General features: G+C 40.7%; 1 protein-coding gene across 2 annotated transcripts in view; it reads right to left on the reverse strand.

Annotated features, from left to right (window-relative positions):
* Positions 1 to 227: 227 nt before the first annotated feature.
* NUAK1 (NUAK family kinase 1) overlaps positions 228 to 20,052 on the reverse strand; it is a 55,519-nt gene continuing 35,694 nt past the window's right edge. The window contains exons 3-9 of one of the 2 annotated variants that reach the window (XR_010886116.1): positions 18,569 to 18,720; positions 17,235 to 17,300; positions 9,993 to 10,112; positions 9,579 to 9,711; positions 7,244 to 8,483; positions 2,203 to 2,283; positions 228 to 261 (exon numbers count right to left, since the gene is read on the reverse strand). Coding sequence is in view for 1 of the 2 variants with exons in the window: in XM_067308687.1 (XP_067164788.1) it covers positions 7,330 to 8,483; positions 9,579 to 9,711; positions 9,993 to 10,112; positions 17,235 to 17,300; positions 18,569 to 18,720 (1,625 nt within the window). In the remaining variant the exon portion in view is untranslated. Of the gene's footprint in view, positions 262 to 2,202; positions 2,284 to 4,385; positions 8,484 to 9,578; positions 9,712 to 9,992; positions 10,113 to 17,234; positions 17,301 to 18,568; positions 18,721 to 20,052 lie in introns of those variants that run through there. The other variant, XM_067308687.1, reaches the window with a different exon arrangement.

Consider the following 20,052-nt stretch of genomic DNA (forward strand, 5'->3'; position numbering starts at 1 on the left):
TGTTCCTCTTGGTTGGGTCAGCATCAATTTGCGCTGGCTGGGGATCTACTACTTGAATCATTGCCTCTTTCCACAGGCACATAAATTGCTCCTGGGAGTGCAAGGGAGCTAACTACCTTGGGGGCTCTAAGGACCAGAGTTGACTGAATGTTCCTTGTGGCACTGGGTTATACAGACACTTACCAGCCCTCTCTTCTCAGGCAGCAAATCCCTCATCTGAGGAAATCTTCCAATTAAACTGTCAGGCTCTGGGACGTGCAGCTAAGGAGAACAGAGTTTGAAGGAACATATAAAGAAATATTTTTGATAATTCCCAGTGCAGCCAGAATGATGACATGCACTCTAGTTCTAGCAATCTCTCTTGGCAAGCAGTTAGAGCTTTATATGTAAATATAAACATATATTTACATACTTCCTAGCATCTGTTTTGAATTTGTTTTCCCTTTGGTTCTATTTAAAGTATGTCTTGTCCTATTATCTCTGAGGCTGAAATTTGGAGGGGTCTGTTAATAAACTGTATCACTGCAGAACAACAATACAAACCCTCCCTCCTACTTTGCTTCTCAGCCAGGTCTACAGCTGTTCCTTGCTTATTCCTTGCTAAGCGCAACAGTATCTTCCCAATGTATAAAAGGAGCACAGTTTTCTAAGTGGATTCCTGCTGGGTACTGTATAATCTCATCACAACTTCTACTGATTTATATTCAGCTGGTCTAACCCATTTGTCCTGGGAGTCCAGCTTTTTAATTATTCCTCCACATGGTGTCTTTTTCAGAGAGCAGTCTGCTGTTAGCTCAAGGTCTCATTTGCTGCTTGCCTCCTCTAATTCAACCTCAAGGAAGAAAAATTATCTGCTAAAAGGCACTAGAACTGGAGCCATCACCGCAGAACAGGATCATGCCTTAGGCCAATGATCTAAATAGCCTTCAACACAGGGTCAATGCCAAGGCCATGGTAAGTGCTACAAAAGCATCTAGTGAGTAAAATTCAACGCACCATACTGACTGGGGATTATGCCTATGAAGTAAAACTAAACAGGACAGCAAACAAGATTTAAACTAAGAGAGAGAGAAAGAGTAATTATTGGTGTTAAATAAATAGGATAAGGTGAATGGGGAAAGAACAAAAAGAAAAATCCGGGCTTGTTGATGCCAACATTTCTGCACAGTCTCTGATAGCAAAGGTTTTAATTCTGGATGCCCATCTTGAGAAAGCCCAGGCCTGATTTTCAAAGGTGTTCAGTATCTAAAACCCCGTGAGAGTGAGCTGGTAGTAGAGCTGCTTCGCTGCATAAACAGGTGCTTAGGATGATATCCTGACCTGCAAGTATATCTATGGCCAACATCCGCAGCTGTTTCTTTTTCTTATTTTTATGACATTTGGCTATCTAATCCCTTTGTGGAGCTGGGCTTGGTACACTTCTCAGTGTGAATCCTAAAACCAGCAGATAGGCTGGGCATGAGAAGGAGCCTTCTGGTATTGCATAAAATTGCCTTTAAAAATGTTTTTTCAAGAACATTAAGCATCTGTGCAAATATGTATCACGACCTTAAAAGTGCAGGGTTCTGTATGGCCAGATGATCAAAGGTTTTTCTGCACTGATGAAATTCCAGGAAATTTGGGGTTGGGGGGAAGGGCTAGAGATAGATAGCCAGCAACAAAATGCTCAGATGATCTATCCAAAAAAGTTGCTTCTCCAGCCAAATTATTCAGTCTTTCATGAGAAAGATGTCTTGGTTTGGCAAGGAACAAGAGACAGCTCCACCAGACAGTAATAATAAAAGAAGCCCTAGTTGAATACTAAAGACTATTATTCCGGGGAAATATGATCTGTTCTCTCCTGAGGTAGAACTTTGGATTGAAACCCTAAAACCAGGAGCCCTGAGACAGGTACCAGAGAGCCTGGGCTCATGCTAGCGTACACCCAATTTTCTATTGGCTCAGTAAATGAATTTTCTGCAGCTTTGTCTCCAGAAGCATCTCATTAAAATGAGATGTAAATCACCAAGATAAATGCCTGACTAAATTGATAAACTTCTCATACACACCAAAATTACATTGGGATTGAACTTCTCCTCTCACTGGAGAGGTTATGACTTATTCTGTAGCTATAACTCAGGTTCTGGTCTTGCAAATTTTGTTATTACACATGCTTATAGACTCACTAGCAAATTTGTCTGTAAATATGTTTATATGTAATACCTGAAAATGCCATTTCTTTCTCCTTGATGCAGCACCTTAATTTCACCATCCCTGAAGTGTCTAAATAGACAGCAGATTGACCTGTGAGAATAAATACAAATACAAATCAAATAATAAATGAGAATTTCTATGGCTGGAAAAAGTGCTATTTTACTTTGCTCTGAATTTTGTTTCTCTTGCCAGCACTACAAAGTGGTTGTGTGCTCCTCCTCAAAGGCTGCAACAACATTAGAGAGCTGCCTCCCGTTGTCTTGGTACAAATCCTCTCCCCCTGCATGAGTGATTTGGGGTTGGTGAGCTTTAAGGAGACCATCAGGCTGCCCTGCAAGTTCCCATGTTGGCCTCTGAGTGCTCTATGGCCATATGGCAGCATCACTCACCGTAAGGCAGTGCCACTCATGTGAGCTGGTCCCTGGACTTCAGTAAGTATATCATAGAAGTCAGAGGGATCTCTGGCATTATCAAATTATGTACATGTACATGCTTTTGAGAACCAGCATTTGAGTTTGCCAACTTTTCAAGGTAAAGAAGAGTTACAAAGGACCAAGAGTATTTGTGGCTACTATGAAAACATACTGTTGATTTGTCACTATACCACATAGCTCCCAAGGCTCCTCCCTTGCTTCTTTGCTCCTGTCTTGCCCAAGACATAAAACTTTGGTGATTCTTGAGAAACCCTGGAATCCCCATGGAACAGGCATAAAAGAAGACCAGGTCTGGCTACAGACATGCCATGTTACTTTGAATAGGGCGTAGCACTGTACACTGATTTTCTTTACTAAATAGGAAAATTAGACATCCACTTTACCACCACACCCAAGAAGTGCGTGCTCTCACAGATGTAAAAACATGTACATAATTACTTCTCGGGACTTCCCGCATATGTGCACAATATCCAGCCATCCAGAATTTTCTTTCTAGAAGTCACTCTTTTTAAAACAAAACAAAATAAATGGTTTGCCCTCAACTTCCCTTTTCCTTGTATGCAAAAAAAAAAAGTTTCATAATTGCTATTGCAGAAGAGACTTGCATTACATTTTCCACCATCCAGCACCCACACAGTTAGACCTTATTCACCTCACGTACAAGAACACACATGCTGACTCTGAATATGTGCCTAACACTTTCTGAGTCTATTAGCACACAGCAGCTAATCATTCCCTTTGCAATGTATTAATGGTTATTTGCCTTTCTGCATCATTTGCTTGTTCCCTCTACTCCCAGGGGCTGTTAAGTACTGATGACAAATAATCTAGCACCTACAGCCATGGTTCCTTGCTTTAAAAAGCTCAAGAGAGAGAATGGAATTAGAAAAAAATGAAAGCCTATTTTGCATGGTTTCCAAACCTTGGATCCTAATCCAAACCTCCTGTAATTTAAAAAGCAGAAGAAATACACACCACAGGTATCTTGGCTGACTGAATCAAGGGTGAAGTTTAATGGTGTCTTGCTCAGAGCCAACTTTAGGACAGGGCCAACCGTTTCCTTTATTGAAACAGGTCCCCAACACATAGAGCGTATCTAATACCTAGTTTCCTTTATGATGCCCACCCATTTTCCAAGAAAAACAATCTAAAGCCTTCTGGTTATCAAGAGGACTCCAAAATATGAAAACTGACTCCTTTTTGCCTCCCACCAGCTGATTACTCTGATTGCTGAAAGCCATCTGACTTGAACCATCCCACATCTGAAGTTGCAGATGGCCACCAGTCTTTTGCCCCCAAAAAACTAAATTATACCAACAGGAACATTAAAATTGGTAATAAACTGTCCTTCCCCCCACCAGAGAGCAGGAAGGACTGTTGTAGCATGTCTTTGGGCTACAAATGAGTTGTGCTGTGTCTATTTGTCAGACAGCCTGTTCTGTCTCACCTGCAGCACACCTGGCCCACAAATCTCATTAACTTCCAGGAGAGAAACCCCAGTCAGCTATTCTTCTCCATGAAACATTTACATAGCTGAAAGCCTTGGTTGTTTTGCAGTGCCAAATCGCTCATAGCACGGGAGTCTCTGTGGCCACCCACATTATATTCAAATGCACAAATGAGCCAAGAACTTTTGCATAAACAACTTGGTACAATTTGCTGAGATGCTGCTGTATTTCTGCATGACAAGTTCATTACTGTTTGGCCTCAGCTTATGCTGATGTACAGTGAAAAAGAAAAGAGAGAGAGTCTTCACAGTTACATTAATTTCATTTTATTTAATAAAAAAACAGTATCAGATTAAAAATACAAACACTTTGGGTGATTATCCAGAGTTTTCCCCTGTGTGCCTTGAAGAGCTCAAACCAACCAAGGATTGGGAAAAAACAAAAAAAAAAAACCAAAATAACACTAATTTTGGCCGGAGCTGTAAAATCATGTTGCACCAATTAAATTACACCAAATATATTATTATACCTTTGAAATGGCTTTCAGACCAATAAATAAAAAAAGACAAATTCAAATAAAAATGTCAACTTTGTATTACAAAAAAATTAAATAAAAATCACAACACTAATAATAACAATGTGCAGTCAAGTTTTTTTCTTCTCTTCTAGGAATGATAACATGCCAGTAAACATGTAACATGCCAGTAACATGCCAGTAAATCCCTACATAACATTTCCAGTTTGGCAGCAAGCAGTCACTCATTCATTCACATTTGTACACAAGGAAGCAGGCCTGGGCAAAAGCCTAGGTAGATATGAGCCTTCAGAGTGCTTCTCAGTTCCCTGCAACAGCCAGCTGAGTTCCCTTTCCTTCATTTTGAAACCTTTAGAAATCAATTAAAGGTTTAGCACCAGATCTGCAAGGAAGGTGTCAGTCAGTGTAATGCCGCTGAAGTCATGCTCCATTATGTCAACACAACAGCACTGATTTACACCTGCTGAAGATCTGGCTCTTACACTCTGGGGCACAAGTTAAAAGCCATGGCTGCAAAACACATCCGTGTTTCAGAACTGCCATGGAAACTGTGTCAAGTTGTTTTAAATGCAGCACAGCAAACTTGTTAACTGAATACACTGCAAAACAGGGTATTGATTTCAGGTGGGCTAAAAGAGCACATACAGGCCCTATGAGAAGACAGGACATCTGAGTATCACAGAAAAGTATACATCAATAGAGAAATGACCTGAAGTTGCCCTTCTTGAGCAAATGAACAGTGAGCCAAATTTCACTTTACTGCCTGAGAGCACATCTCTCATAGATTTCATGGGTACTGATGCCATTTACTCCAGGGCCAAATTTGGTCCAGTGTTTCACAATAAGGAAAGGTTCTCCACAGAGTCAGATGAGCTGATAGAGGAAAATAAAGTTCATTCATCTTTACGCCGGACTTTCCAGTCAGTTTTTAGGAGCAACTGGCAGACTTAGGTAACATGACACACCAGATAAGGAATTTGCAAGTTGGGAAACAAGAAGTGAAATAGTTCCCTGCCCCAGCTTCCAATCATTTATGGGTTATTCTTGATTCTCCAAGAATCCCCAATGGAACTCGATTCCCATTCCTCATGATCTCTAGGATTTTGGACACAGTGGGCCAAATTCTGCTTTTAGTTGTAGTTACAAGGTAGGAATGAGAACAGAGTTTACCCCATGCTCCTCTGTCCTGGGTATATACGCACACGCAAATTTTAGAGCTGTGGATCATTTGACATCATAGGCTGAAATCTGCCATTTTTTCACAACAGTGAACCTCCAAGAAAGCCAAGGGCTATGTGCTCATGTAAATGAGACTGAAATGGGCCTTAAGATTCCAGTTTGCCCAGGCCTGTCAAACGCACAGTGCCTTTCTAACATAGGCTTACATTCAGGTAATCCAGTAGACCCATGTGGTACCTTTATGGGAGTTGAAGCCTTCAGTCTAGATATTTAGATATGTCTAAGAATGCATACACATATCCTTCTCTTTTTTTTCAAATTGATATCATCGCACATGCAGTACCAGCTACACTGTACACAGAGGCCTGCATTTTTACACTAACTCTGTTATCAAATCTACCATTATCATTTCATCGTTCAATTCTTTCTGCTCCATTACTACCTACTTAGAAACATTTTCATTTGGAGAAAGGCACATTCCCACCAACTTTCTGACCTCTATCCATTTCCTACATGCTACATCCTTTTCTTTAGCTAACTTTCTGATAGCAAACTACCTGTCACCTTCAGATACTACAAGCTAATAGCAAGGTAGCGCCATTTGCTGACAGTGACTGAACTTTAGATTGCAAGGTTAGTTTAACCCTTGAGACAGTTTGTTAGATCTACCTTTCTCTGGGCTTTCATCTGGCTGGCAATTTAGAAAAAGTCACAAATCAAACATACAGGTTGAAATGTTCTTAAAAGTTGTTTATAATGTCCATGTCCTTCCACTTCCCATTACCATTTCTGTGATTGCATTTCTGGCTGGTAGGAGTGGTAGTCAGAAAAGATTTGAGGGCCTTCTGCTCAGTGAAGAGCAATGCGTGTGGGAGGAACCACATGTGAATGCCTAGCTCCACCGCTTGTCCATATACATCACATGAGGTTATACTGAAGTGATCCTCTCAGATCAGCTGTCCCAGAATGGGTTCAGAACCTCTCAGGCCTCCTTGCTAGAAGACCATCTGACCATGGTGACCATGTAGCCTAGTCTCTGGCATAATGCATGCCAAAGATTCTCAGTGTGCAGTTTCTGTACCCAGATGAATAACTGCAGGGGGAAATAAAGGTTCTCTTTTTAAAAGACATCAAAATTGACTTGAAGAATTCAGCTCATCTCTTGCTAGAACTGATCTAATATTAATTACAAACTACTCAAAATGTGTGTGCCTCACTTCCAGTTTGAATTTTATCTAACTTTAACTTTGAGCCATTCGATCTCAATGATTTTGTTTGCTAGATCCTGATATGCTTTCATCACATTTACAAAGACCACAGGTTTTCTCTGGGTAGCTAGGTAACATTTTGAGGAAACAAAACTAGAGAAGTGTGAGATGACTTTGGGGTTATTTTACACTTTGCTATGAGTTCAGCTATGTAGGTACAGTCAGGTCCTTTGAAGGAAAACCTACCATTGTCAGCAAAACAGTAACCTGGCTTACTCCAACATAAAGGTACACAGAACAACTCCCCTCCCTCCATTTCCATCTTCTCTCTGCTAGTTGAGCTTGTTGCAGATCTCTAGGGCTTTCTTGTAGACCTGAGTCACATCATCCATGTCTGTGAGAAGGGAAAAACTACTGTCCCCCAGACGGTTGCGATAACGTTTTAGATACTGCGGCCGTGGGCGGTTCTGAAGTCCTTCGAAGTCTTGGATCTGGAGAAAATTTTCAGCAGAGACACAGCTCCTTATCCTCTGTCTGTTTGGCCTATTCTCTTGCAAATCCAGCAAATCAAAGGAGTCACTGGACAAAATACTGTCATCACTAATCACGCTGGAAGGGCGACTGTAACTTCGAGGTAACCCATCCCCAGGCAGGACCACTTCTTCCATGGCATCCAGTGTTGGTGTATCAGGGCTAATCAAAGCAGATTCCGTGCTGCTTGTAGAATACTTGCTGTTATGTTTTAAGATGCCCTTACGCCTGCAAGAATGGCTAAAAGACCCATTTCTGGATGGCTCTGTGACCCCTGCAGAAGTGTCACTGTTTACTGTCTCATCATTATTGTCCAAGAGTTCAGAAGATTCACTTCGTTCTGGAGAGGAGTAATAGCCAGACTCTCTCTGCTGAGTCTTCTTTAAGATTCCTTTTTTTGGCATTAGTGAAGACTGCTTAGTGCCATATTTGCCTGCTACCTCTCCCTCCACAACATTTTTAATGGCTACACCAGTTCTACACAACTCTTGCTCCAACTTGAAAGTGGAAGGTAACACTGGGTTGACCACTCCTTCAATGAACCCTGCACTGTGAGATCGATGTTCACTGTTGCTCCTTTTCTTCAGGATGCCTTTGGGTCTCTTGGAGGTGGGTTTAGATGCATTTTCAGCTCCTCCTTCCTGGATGGACTGTGCAATGTCATTTTCCTTTTTTGATTTTTTCAGAGACCTTTGTCTCTCTAGTGTGACTTCAGGACCTTTGGGCTTAGAAAGGCACTTAATTTTGGTATCCGTCTCTGGTTGGAGGCCAGTGGAACGGTGATGCCAATCAATGAACCTTGCCAACAATGGGGACTCAGAGTCCCTCATGGCATCACAGTCACAAACACTACTCTTGTAGCCCCAGTTAACCCACCAGTGATTGGCAATGTCTTCAATGGTTGCTCGGCGCTCAGGGTTCACCATCAGCATCCATCTGATAAGACCACGAGCATCTATGGACAAAGAATGGAATATAAAATATTTAGAATATAGGCACTGTTGGGTTTCATCAGTTTAAAATGGAAACATGAAGCCAATCAAATGAAGAAAAATAATGCTTCTCACTATAGGAGAAGTGAAAGGGGGCAAGGCTTTGGCCATCAGTCAACTTTGGGAAATGCATTTGAATATTATTTTTTATCAGAAGAATATGAACCAGCCAGAGAAATGTACACCGGGTTATCAAAGTAATTAATATTTGTACTGTTAAATCAATGAATAGTTCCATATTACTAAATGAAGTCACTGACCTTTCTATCAACTCTGCTTATCATAAAACTTGGAGGAAAACAAAGGGGAATTGAAATATTTTACATGATCTACATATTACCGCTTTTATATTTATTTTTTCCAAAAAAATGTAGCCTTCTGTATATTTTAAAGGCATATTTTTGTAAAGAGAGCAACCAGGAAGGAGAAAATGGAAACAGGTGGGAAACAAATGATGAAAGATAAACATCCAGTTAAATATAATAATATATACAGATGCTTAAGGCTGAAAGGAGTCATTATAAGCAATGAGCTGGACTTAGTTGATGCTTTTCTGTCAGGTGTCTAATAAATGTGCTATCCCCTAAGTAGAAGTAACTGTGAAAATAGTGGTATTTAATTTAGATTTTGGACTGGCTTCTTGGATAAGAGACTGCTTCCCTCTGACCATTCATCTTCTCTCTGCTTGTGATATACTACAGCGTAGTTAGACTAGAGGACTGATCTGTACCAGTATGTTGTATCGGTTTACAGCTTGTCTGAACAATTCCACTTGCAATAGCTAACAGATTTCCACTGTCATAGATCTAGTTAAAAGAGCCTGTTAAAGCTTCCCAAGGCAATAAAATCTATCTGCTATAAAAATTTCATTTCAAAAGGGCTTTTGGTAAATGCTGTACCCAGATGGGAATTGATAGCAGATGAAGTCAGTAGGGGAATGAGAGATTTTTTTCTTTGTCATTCTAACGTGACACCAAAACATGTTGGAAGAGGCAGGGTAAACCCTCCATTCTGAACTCCTGTCAGCTCAATACATTACCCTCACTCTTTTTATATACCTGAGGTCTGTGTTGGCTCACGATATTCTCCACTGCTGATCTGCCTGATGAGATTTTTGTGATCAAAGCCGTCAAAGGGCATCGTTCCATAAACCAGAGTGTAAAGCAATACACCAAGGGCCCAGCTGTCAACCTGAAATACAGAGACAATGCATGTAAAAGCTAGGAAAGTTGATCCAACCATCTTCCAAACTACTAGCACCACAATAGCAGCATCGAGTCCAGCTGCACTTACTTAGGGCATACAGGTATCTAACGTCTGACAAACCATAAGCAAAGCAAATGAAGGCAGCTTGAGAACTATCAGTACGAGAGAAAACCACTCTAGCCCACATGTGCAACAGTACTAGCACAAGGCACTATCATCAAAGGTAGCCATCCTCATACCACTACCAAAAATCTGATCCTTCTTACCTCTGGGCCTCTGTAAGGTCGTCCATTAACTATTTCAGGAGAAGCATACAGTGGGCTTCCACAAAAGGTCTGTAGAAACTTGTCTTTGTGATAAAGGTTGGAGAGTCCAAAATCAGCAATCTGCAAAGACAATTACACAAGGCTTCTGTAGCATTAACAATCTTTTAATGTAATAGAAAATTCTTTATTAGGAAAGACTTAGCTATACTTGACTGTAGGGCAGGAATCTCGACTTGGATAATCTCTCAAGTTCCCTTCCTAACCCTTTTTTCTGTGATTGTATGACATTTCTCTCTAACTATATTCTAGAGAGGGAGAAGGATCCCCAGGTTAAATCCTCCAGATTAGGAACAAGGACACTTGGGTTCTATTCATAGTCAGGTCACTAACTAACTGACTGCATAGCCATCAGTTGTCCAGGATGAACTGCATATATTTGCAAAGACAATCTTATACTAGAAGGCACTGGGCCTATTCACCATTGATTGCTGTTCAGTGTATATAATCATTAATACCAAGGGAATGCAATACATGTTCTTGTGCATGCAAGCCTAGAGCCAGGGCCTTTAAATTCAACAGGAGGAGTGAGGCAGGAGTGTCCTAGGAAACTAAGTGCAAGATTACAGAAGAAAGGAATTTTTTAAATCATCTGGAACTTAACTCCACTAGAAAAAGCGGGAGAGTGAGGTACTCACTACTGTTCCAGATTCAGGGACTCCACACTGAGGAATCTGAGTTGCTAAGCAAACAAGATGTCTATTACGAAATAATAAACACAAGTCCGGTTCCTAACTGGAAACAATGGGCCCAAACCCGGCTTTCCCAACACAAGTAAAACTCCCCTTGAGACTGTTGGGAATTTTGCCCATATAGGAATTGCAGTATTAAGTCCAAATAGTTTGTTTACTTCAATTCTCTGCTCTTGTTCTTATAAAACAAAGGCTGAGAATAGCAACACTAAATACTCCCACAACCTTTGCATTTCCTTTGTTTCTCTAGCGTAAGGCAGCACATCTCAATTTTTATCTTGTTCAAAACCAAAACATTTCTGTTTTCCAAAAGATACTTTTACTACTGCTCACTATTGATATAAGACATACATAAAATATATAAAGCACATGCATAAAAAAAGTATTATCAATTAGTAGCTATAAGAGACAGGAGTCTTCTGTTGGGTTTTCCTCACCTTATTCAGGTCTTTTATACCAGAAAGAAGTTAAAACCCAGGAAGAAGTAGTGATTAATTGATATCCCAACAGAAAAGTCAAGAAAAGACAAAGCGATCAGAAGGAAAGGGATTTACCAACAGCATCATTCACTCCTGGCTTTTTAAAATATGTATCATCATTGCTGCTAATACCTTTCTACCTGCAAGATCTAGCGAACTCTTGGGAGACATAAAGCCTTTGTCTCTATTAACCATCCAAACTCCTACAACTACACCAGAAAAATGACAGTCAAGACCAAAAATAACAAAAGTCAGTGAGGTATGGACAGAAGATCCAGATTTCCTTTCTTTTATCCTAACATAGCAAGATATATATAATTCTTTTTCCTATGTTAAAAAAAATTTCCACATAATTTTTTAAAGTCACAGAGCAAATATGAGATTTCATGCTTCACACTCTCCTATTTTGATGTCCTGCATTTGCAGGTGTTCTGCTGAAAATTTGGACTCATAATATCCGGCACAAAGAGCAGCCAGTTCCTGTTCATTAATGTTAATTCATCTCACCATCTCCATTCATAGTTTGAATTTATTCAATCCCCCAAATAGGGTATTATCAACCCAGGATAGAAAATTCAACCCTTAAATAAATGTGGTTTGTAAAATCTTCATTGTATGGCTGGAATGTCATTGAAAACAGCTGGTGTACAATTGCAGTCTGCAAACATATTCTAATGGCTCAGATTGCACTTAATTGCCCTAAATTCCACTTTCTTATCAAGTCACCCAGACTGGCTTGCAGGAAGTTGGTTTTAAGTCTTATGAAGTGTGCCCTGTCAATCAGGGGAAGAATGGGATCATTTCAGTGTTAAAACTTTGTGCTGGTCATTGAGTTTTATTTTAGTTCAGGATGCAGCTAAGACGGGGCAAACACTGCACAGTATGCTTCCTTAAAAAAATATATTCCCTTAACACCATGGAATGTATAAAATGCATGTAGATGTGCATGAATATATAGAGAGATACACATACCATTCTTCATACTAAGAAACTCTCAGACTTGGACATTCATGTTTTCATTTTGACCATTCAGGAAAAGAGTATTTATGTTACAGTCCACTCCCATACTCACAGACTGATGTTTATCAGCTTTTCCCATTAAAACTGTCATGCCCCCCAAAACAAGATTAATAGAAGCCAACATTACTTCATGTTCTTGGCACTTTAATGGAACTAAGGCATCAAGTCAAAAAACTTCCTAAATTGGGAGGAGCTGGGAAGCGGAATTTATTCCCTTCGCTTCAGGAGGTGTATGTTTCATATTTACTGTTAGCTATGATAAATCACATGTAATTTTGTTGCTTAAGTGTGGACTATAAATTCCATGAAGTTTGCACTCATGGAAATTGCCAATTTTACACTACTTAAGAATCTGGCTCTTTGTACTTCCAGATAGACAAATAATTAGGTCTCTCAAAGCAAATGAAACTTATGTGCAGTGGGTGAGACTTCCAGCAAGGTAAATCCCAATTACATATACTTACTGAGTATATATGAAACCCTCATGGGTTTTTAGTGGTTAGTCTGATTGGTGTCCCCTTACCAGCCCAAGAGAAAGCGTAGTTAGCAGGATTATGTTACTACTATACTCGCATTTTTCTCTCCTTCTATCACTTCAGGATAGATCATGCAGTTTACTTCAAGCTGTGCTAGGCATCTCTTTTAGGTGTAATTCCCAGCCCAGGAACTGCCACAGCCCTACCGTGAACGGGGAGTTTTTCTCTCTATCATGCCAGGCTACACGACAGTGACCTCCCCTGGGGGTAGGCTGTGGCATGGGGGCAGAGACACAGCATTCGGATAAGCCCGCGAGAGGCACTGATTCCCTGGCTGCTGCATTGCACAGCAGTTTCTCTCCAGCTCGCTGCGCAGAGGATTTTGGCACTAGAGAGGAGCTGCAAGGCTGCACTGGGACCACACCAGCCCTCATCATGCTGAGCTGCAGGAGCAGGTTTTTAACACCACCAAAGGCAGATGCCTAAAGCTGGTGTGAAATTCTTCCTGCATGTAACTTCCTAATTCACCAATTCAGAGGAGCTCTTTTGATACTTTAGGGTTGCTTTAGCCCTGCTATCTATCTAACCCTGCCACATGCATTTGTGTTACGATTATGAAAGATGATATCCTCTTGATGGTATAAAAATGTCAGGGAGAGACTGCTTTGCTGCTGCACCGTTGGGGCAGCAGCTATATCTCCCATGGGAATCCAGGGCAAGCAGAGGGGGCAGCTCTAAGTCACTTAGAGCTGGAGGGTGGAAAGAAGAAAGCGGTGGGAGCTGAAAGTAGAACAGAGTAATTTTAGGCTGATCTGTGCTGTTAGTAGCTGGCACATGAATATGAGGAAGGAGAGGCTTGTACATGTGGCAGAGTCCCTAATTTCATCACCGTGTTATTTAAATATTTGTTTTAAGTATGTGGCACTATGAATAAGGCAAGAAAGTAAATAATATTTTTCTACCCTGGGAGGCGGCAGCGTCTTGGGAAGGTTTAGTTTTAGGATTCTGCCCCACTATTGACTTTGACAGATAGACTAGGTCCCAGGAGAAACATTCAGACTTGGGGTTTCTGTTAGATACATGGGTGTACATCCGGCCACCTGGGAAAGACAAGGCACTGTTTGATGAACTGACTGGATGAACTCCTTGTACCCAACAGATCTGTGTGCATATTCAGTCTCATGAGTGTTTAAAACTCATTTTATTTATTTGTGTTTGCAGTATTTAGCATAATAAACCATTAAATAATAGTTTGCAGGAAATACTACCATGCAGACACCTGGTCCCTCGAAAACATTATTACATAATACAGGTCAGCTCCCCCTCATCATCCTCCAGCTCTGGCCTGGGGACCTGCAGAACTCTTCAAAATTTGCAAGTTTTTGTCACCTTCAGCCACTGGTGTTTCCTAGCTGCTGTGCTTCAACACATGACTCTGTTTCCAGAGACTTTTGCTCACTGTTTAAACTAAAAAAAACCTGATTATGTCTCCATACACTGCTCATCTGTTTCATGACCTATATTTAACTAGCTAAAATTTAAGAATGGTTCCAAATTTAGCATTGTATTATATAAATTGGCTCAGGGACCATTTTAGGCGAGATAATAATTTCTAATGGATTAATTACCCTCTTTATTTCCTGTTCTGAAAGTACTGCTTAAGTTGCTATATATATGTGTGTGAATCTATTTTTATGTTTTTTTTTCTCACATTACTATGGCATGTTTGTGTAAGCCATAATGTGTAGATCACTGGCTTCTTCAGAAATATGTATTTAATTATATATTGCACCCAGGAACAAAGGGATTCCTTTCATTTTTCCATTCTTAAAAACCATCTGCAAAGTTTGTAAGTGCTTTGTAGCCTATTGAATGAAATATAAATACAGATCTGAGAATGTACAGATACAACTATCACCCCATTTCTAGAAAATGTCTTCCACTGACTATTTGAGGCCAACCATCCATACCAAACCCTAAATTGCATATTTCTCTTTTTGTGCCTGAATAAACTATATATAAATACTTTCAGAATCAGGACCTGATAGATCTACTCAACTGCTAATAAATAGTTTACAGCCCCATATGTGTTTCCTTGCCAACAGTTATTGTTTAGTGAAACAAAGAAAAAGTGGGAAATAAAATTCTATATAAGTAACACAGAAACCGCCGTAACACATTCAAAGCTTCAGTAGCAAAGCAGATAGTGTCAGCATGTTTAACATCAAGTACTCAGAGCTGATCTTAGTCATGTGGTAGGAAAGGTGAAAAAAAGAAATACAACATAAAAAGTCATCTTTTGAAGTAATCCCAACTTTAGTGCTATTGCTAGTAAGATGTATGAAATACAAACCGCTTCCCAAGCTCAGTCTATTGGCTTCATGAGACCCTTTGCAGAAATAGTTATCAGGAGACAGCAAGACAGCTTGCAGCCACCTGTATGTGTATATCCGTGCCCAGGCATTCTTGCCCGCTCATAGGCATGCCTTACAGTTCGCAGTAACTGAAAAAAGTGACTGAGAATACTAACCAAGAAAAGGCTGGAAACAGGCAAAATACCTACATGGCAGCTTAAACACACCTCAGTTCAGGAAAGGCACACTTTAAAGAAAAAGATGAGTCCAAATTATGGAGGGGATGTGAGGAGCTGCAGCTAACAGAGTTTCTTCATGTATTTCTTGAGTACCGCATTTACTTCAAATGACTGCAGCAGTACTTAAAATATTTAGGACCCAGTTGGAAAAGCTTGGTCCCTCCGAAGTCACCAAGAAAATACTGTTTTTAATGGGATGGACATGACACTAGTCCAGACTCCTGGTCACAAAAAAAAGCCTGGCTCTTTCTTGCAACAACCAACAGGTGAGTGAAGAGCTTGTACGTTGGAGCCCTCTTCGACATTTTTTCCTTTCACCTGTCCATCTTTCCCCAGCAGTGCCAGTCACTATGATAGCTGAAATACATCTGTAGTTCTGAAGTCCCTTGGTCACCTAAATGGTCTGGATATAAATACAAAGCTAACTGTCCCTGCCCCTTCCTCCCACTCTCCCCAGCACAAAGATTAGGCTCTCATAAAAAAGCCACAGGAGGAGGATTGAGTCTTTTGACAAAGCGCAGCTCCCTGGAGGCTTGGGAAAGTGATTGGTTTTGCATACGATGACTACACTTCTGAGATCCACACCACTACAGTTAGCAAATTCCCCAAATTCTTCTTTTCTCTCAAGAATACTCTGATTAGCTGGGAAGATAGTTTGGTGCGTAATGTGGAAAGAAAGGTCATCCTGCCTGCGGAAGTCGGTTTTGTATACAATGTCCTATAAAGGCGACTTTTTGTTTTCAGCACTGCTGAAAACAGTTGAGGCTACTACAGCTAGTGATACTTTTGGAACAGATTTGGAGAGGTTCATTCTAACACTGGATCTTAACAGCAAAATGTCCAAGTATTGCATAGGATGTGTCTTCTGTAAAAGCCTATTTTGAGAGACCACATATTTACGTGTCTTTAATCCACTGGTTGATCCAAGTTAGCTTCTGTCATCAGTTTTACACAGATGGCAGCTACCATATGTTACTTTCCATTTCCATTGCACATCAGCTTAAAATGAAGACAATCTCGCCAGCGTAAAACCCAAAAAGCAGTGTATGCAGCCTTGTGACTTTCAGTGGAGACCAAATCAAAACCAAGGCTATTTAGAAGCTTGGCTACGGAGACAGTTCCTTCATTGCTTTGCTTTGGTTAGCAGAGGCCCAGGAGTCGGCAGAAACTTCACCATCCCTCCCTGTGCTTGTTTGTCTATAGATTGGTGCACCCGGCCACTCTCTCATCTAGCTGCCCAGGCAGGAACAAAGTTGAAAGTGAAACAGGTTCAGCCACCTGGAAACTTCACTAATCTCTGCATTATTTATCTTTGTCTTACAGCTATTAGGAAAAAAAGATGAAAAAGGGAAAAAAGGTCATTCCCATGCTTTCACTGGGGAGAAATGACATGGAAATGACATCACTGACATCACTATCCAAAGTATACGTTTGTGTCTGGAGTTCCAAGGCCATTTCCTAATGAAGCCCATGTGCTTTACTAGGTTTATTTTGAAACTCTATTTGCTTATTTTCCAGACATGATCAAAAAGACATTCAGAGTGTTCTGTAGGAGGCACTTGAACCCTGTAGACCAGGAGAGTTGTTTCTAACTTCGGCAACAGCCAGCAACAATACCATTTGTAAAATAAACCTGATTGCACAAAATGCATTGCTGTTTTCTACCAATAAATAGATATTGCTTCAGGAATCATGGCCCTTGGGTGGCAGGACAGGGTCTTCTCCCTCAAATTACACAAAGCTTCATTTAGTGTTTACGCCTAGTCACAAGTGGTGTTCTTTCCCCAAGCTCCAAACCCCTGAGTCTCTTGCCAGATGCTGTTGCTTAGTAGCTGTTGCCATAACACCGGCTCTTCTAATACCTTGGATAAAAGTGTTACAAAACATGCAAATCCATTCAGAGAAGCTGAGAGAATGAATCCTACCTTAATGTTAAAATTGTCATCAAGAAGGATGTTTTCCAATTTTAGGTCCCTGTGGACAACACCGTTCTGAAATTAGGAGGAAAAAACAGGGGAGAGAAGATGAGAAAATATTGGACAAATTAAAGGTGAACTGGCAGGGTGGTCTTTGCATCTACATTTCAGGGCTGATTTCACTGTCATAACACTCACGGCCCAGTGACTAGTGACAGGAGACGTATTAGTCACTTGGTGTGTGGTTAAGAGAAGAATGACTGGAATCTGTCCTCCCACAAAGCCTGTAAAACAGCGGGGGGATTCTTTTCGGAACTTAATTCCAACTCGTATCCTACCCCCACTGTGTGAAAGCAATATATTCTTCCCAGGCACCAGAAAACAATATCTGTCAATGATGTTAGTCCTTACAAAAGCTCTTGTTCCTCCAGTGTGCAGCCGCTTGGATCAGGGGAGTTATAATCCTAAAAGACTGTAAACGTTAGGGATGGAAACTCACAAGCTGGGTTTAGGTCAGAGCCTTTTTTAAAGAAATTCGGAAAAAAATTAACTGCGCAGAGAAAGCCACTGTAGCTTTTCAGCATTGTGCAATGAGGACTTCGCAAACCTCCCTTGCTTATCAAAATTCAAGTGGTGATTAAAATGTTTGAGAATTGAAATAAGAAACTGTTAGCTGCTCATTGCCATTAGCCGCATGCAAGTCTCTCTCTATGCAATTGGTTCATAAGCAAGGATAAAAGGTCCATGAAGATAACCAGTCAGTTACGTACTTTTAATTGCGTAAATTGTCATGCTAACGGGTGCTGTGATGGATGAAGACAATAGCAAAGGATATCTTTCCCATGCTCCCACTACATCTGGAAAGTTACTTTTGCATATCTGGAGTGAGTACATGCTAGAATTTGAACATTTATACCTTTCTCTTGAATTTTCTTTTATCTATTTTATCTAAAGTTGTACACTTGCATATTCAAATTGAAAACTATCATTTATTTGAATGTATCATAAGCATTAATGTTCCAGAAGTACTATGGGGTGCCTTTTTTGTCAATGTTGTCAATCATTTTGTTATGTCAGGAGAATAACTTTCAAAGCAAAAACGGGATGTAGGGCTAGTGTAAGGGAGTTGCTGGTATATGCCATAGCACAGCAAAATACCCTGGTCTTTAAAAGCAAGCAATGAACTGCTGTCAGCAATTTGACTCAAGATTTCCTGTTGTACTGATACAATCACATGCTGTCGTACTTAATAATGAATGCTGTTGCCTCAGTCATGCTTTCAAATATGTAAGGCACTAGCCAGTCTTCAAACAGCCTTTTTTAATATCAAATCCTTTGCTCACCTTGTGGCAGTAATGTACAGCAGAAACTATCTGTCGAAAGAAGTGTCTTGTCTCTCTTTCACTCAACCGCCGCCTCTCACTGATGTAATCATACAACTCTCCTTTACTTGCGTACTCCATGATGATCACAATCTTATCTTTATTTTCAAACACTGCACAGGTTAAAAAAGAAAATAAAAAAGAAAACAGTTGATCCAGTACATTTAAAAATAGATACTTTAGAGGGAGAAGAAGAATTAGGACGATTAAACACATCCCATGTCATCACTGCAGGCTAGAGAGATGTACTACCAACCCCACTGAAAAAAGCAAGTTCCAAAGCTAATCTTTTCCAGAAGAAGATTACAACTTCCAAGATCAAGAGAAGGAAGTTGCGACTACCTTCACTTTCACATGGCTAGATGAAAGAAGGACTTTGCCACTATAACATGGGGCCACAGGGTGGAAAAGTCAACTTGATCATAATGGGGTAAGGTGGGCTCTTGTGCCAGCAACGCCTGCATTTGAACCCTGGCTCCAACTCTCTATTACCAGTAGTCCTCTTGGGGCTATAGGAATCAGAAGCTATCACATCATTTGAAAAAGGTTAATAAAGAGATAATAACATCTGTCTTCAAGACTGCCTGATACAGAATAGCCATTTGGCTGATCCAGAATGACTGCTGGTTTGCTTTCACCTTCCCTCAAAAACCAACAGAAGAATTGATGCTTGTGTCCTTCTTGGGCACAACTCTGTGCGAGAGCACAGTGGGCACTGACACCGGAGTGAGCTGGGGCTGCAACTCGAATCCAAAGGCTGGCATCCAATCTCTTGTCAGCATGGCTCTGCGCCCTATCTTGTGCACCTAACCCGTCCTTTAACTCAGTTATCCCCTCACAGTGTAGGGTACTTACCAGATTGCGTGCCTCTGCCTCATGTTTCCTTGTATGCTGTAGATACGTCCTTTGCCACTTGCGCAGAGCCAATAGCAATGCGCAACTCCCACGTAAAGAGCGCAAGGAACATTCATTTAATACACGTCGTAACTTGACCGTTCTTTTGGGCTCTGGGTACTTTGTGCCACATGCTGTCAAGGACTCTACTGGGAGTTGCAGATAACTAAACACTTAAGTTAGCAAAACAGGCTGCGAGTAGTCTCAAATTGCCATAATGCACTGGCTGCTAAACATTTTTTTCCTTTCTGACACTGAAAATTCTATGCAACTCACTGGAAACTTCCTGCACCTGCCATAAATAACCACTGTTCACATTAAAACATAGTGATTTTCTTTCTCTTTTATTCTACAGCAGCAGCCTGCTGAAGCCAGGTCACACTGGCAACAAAGATTCTGCAAATTAATGAGGTTATAGAGGTTATTACAAACGGATGCTAGTTTTATCCAACCCTACTGGAGCGATGCCTTCCAATATCTCTTTAGCAAAGCTCAGCCAGTAGTCCTTAGTGTTTAAAAAAAAAACACTTTAGCTTTTGCAGTGAAATGCG

Source organism: Apteryx mantelli, chromosome 1 (assembly GCF_036417845.1).
Source record: "Apteryx mantelli isolate bAptMan1 chromosome 1, bAptMan1.hap1, whole genome shotgun sequence".
NCBI classification, from domain to species: domain Eukaryota; kingdom Metazoa; phylum Chordata; class Aves; order Apterygiformes; family Apterygidae; genus Apteryx; species Apteryx mantelli.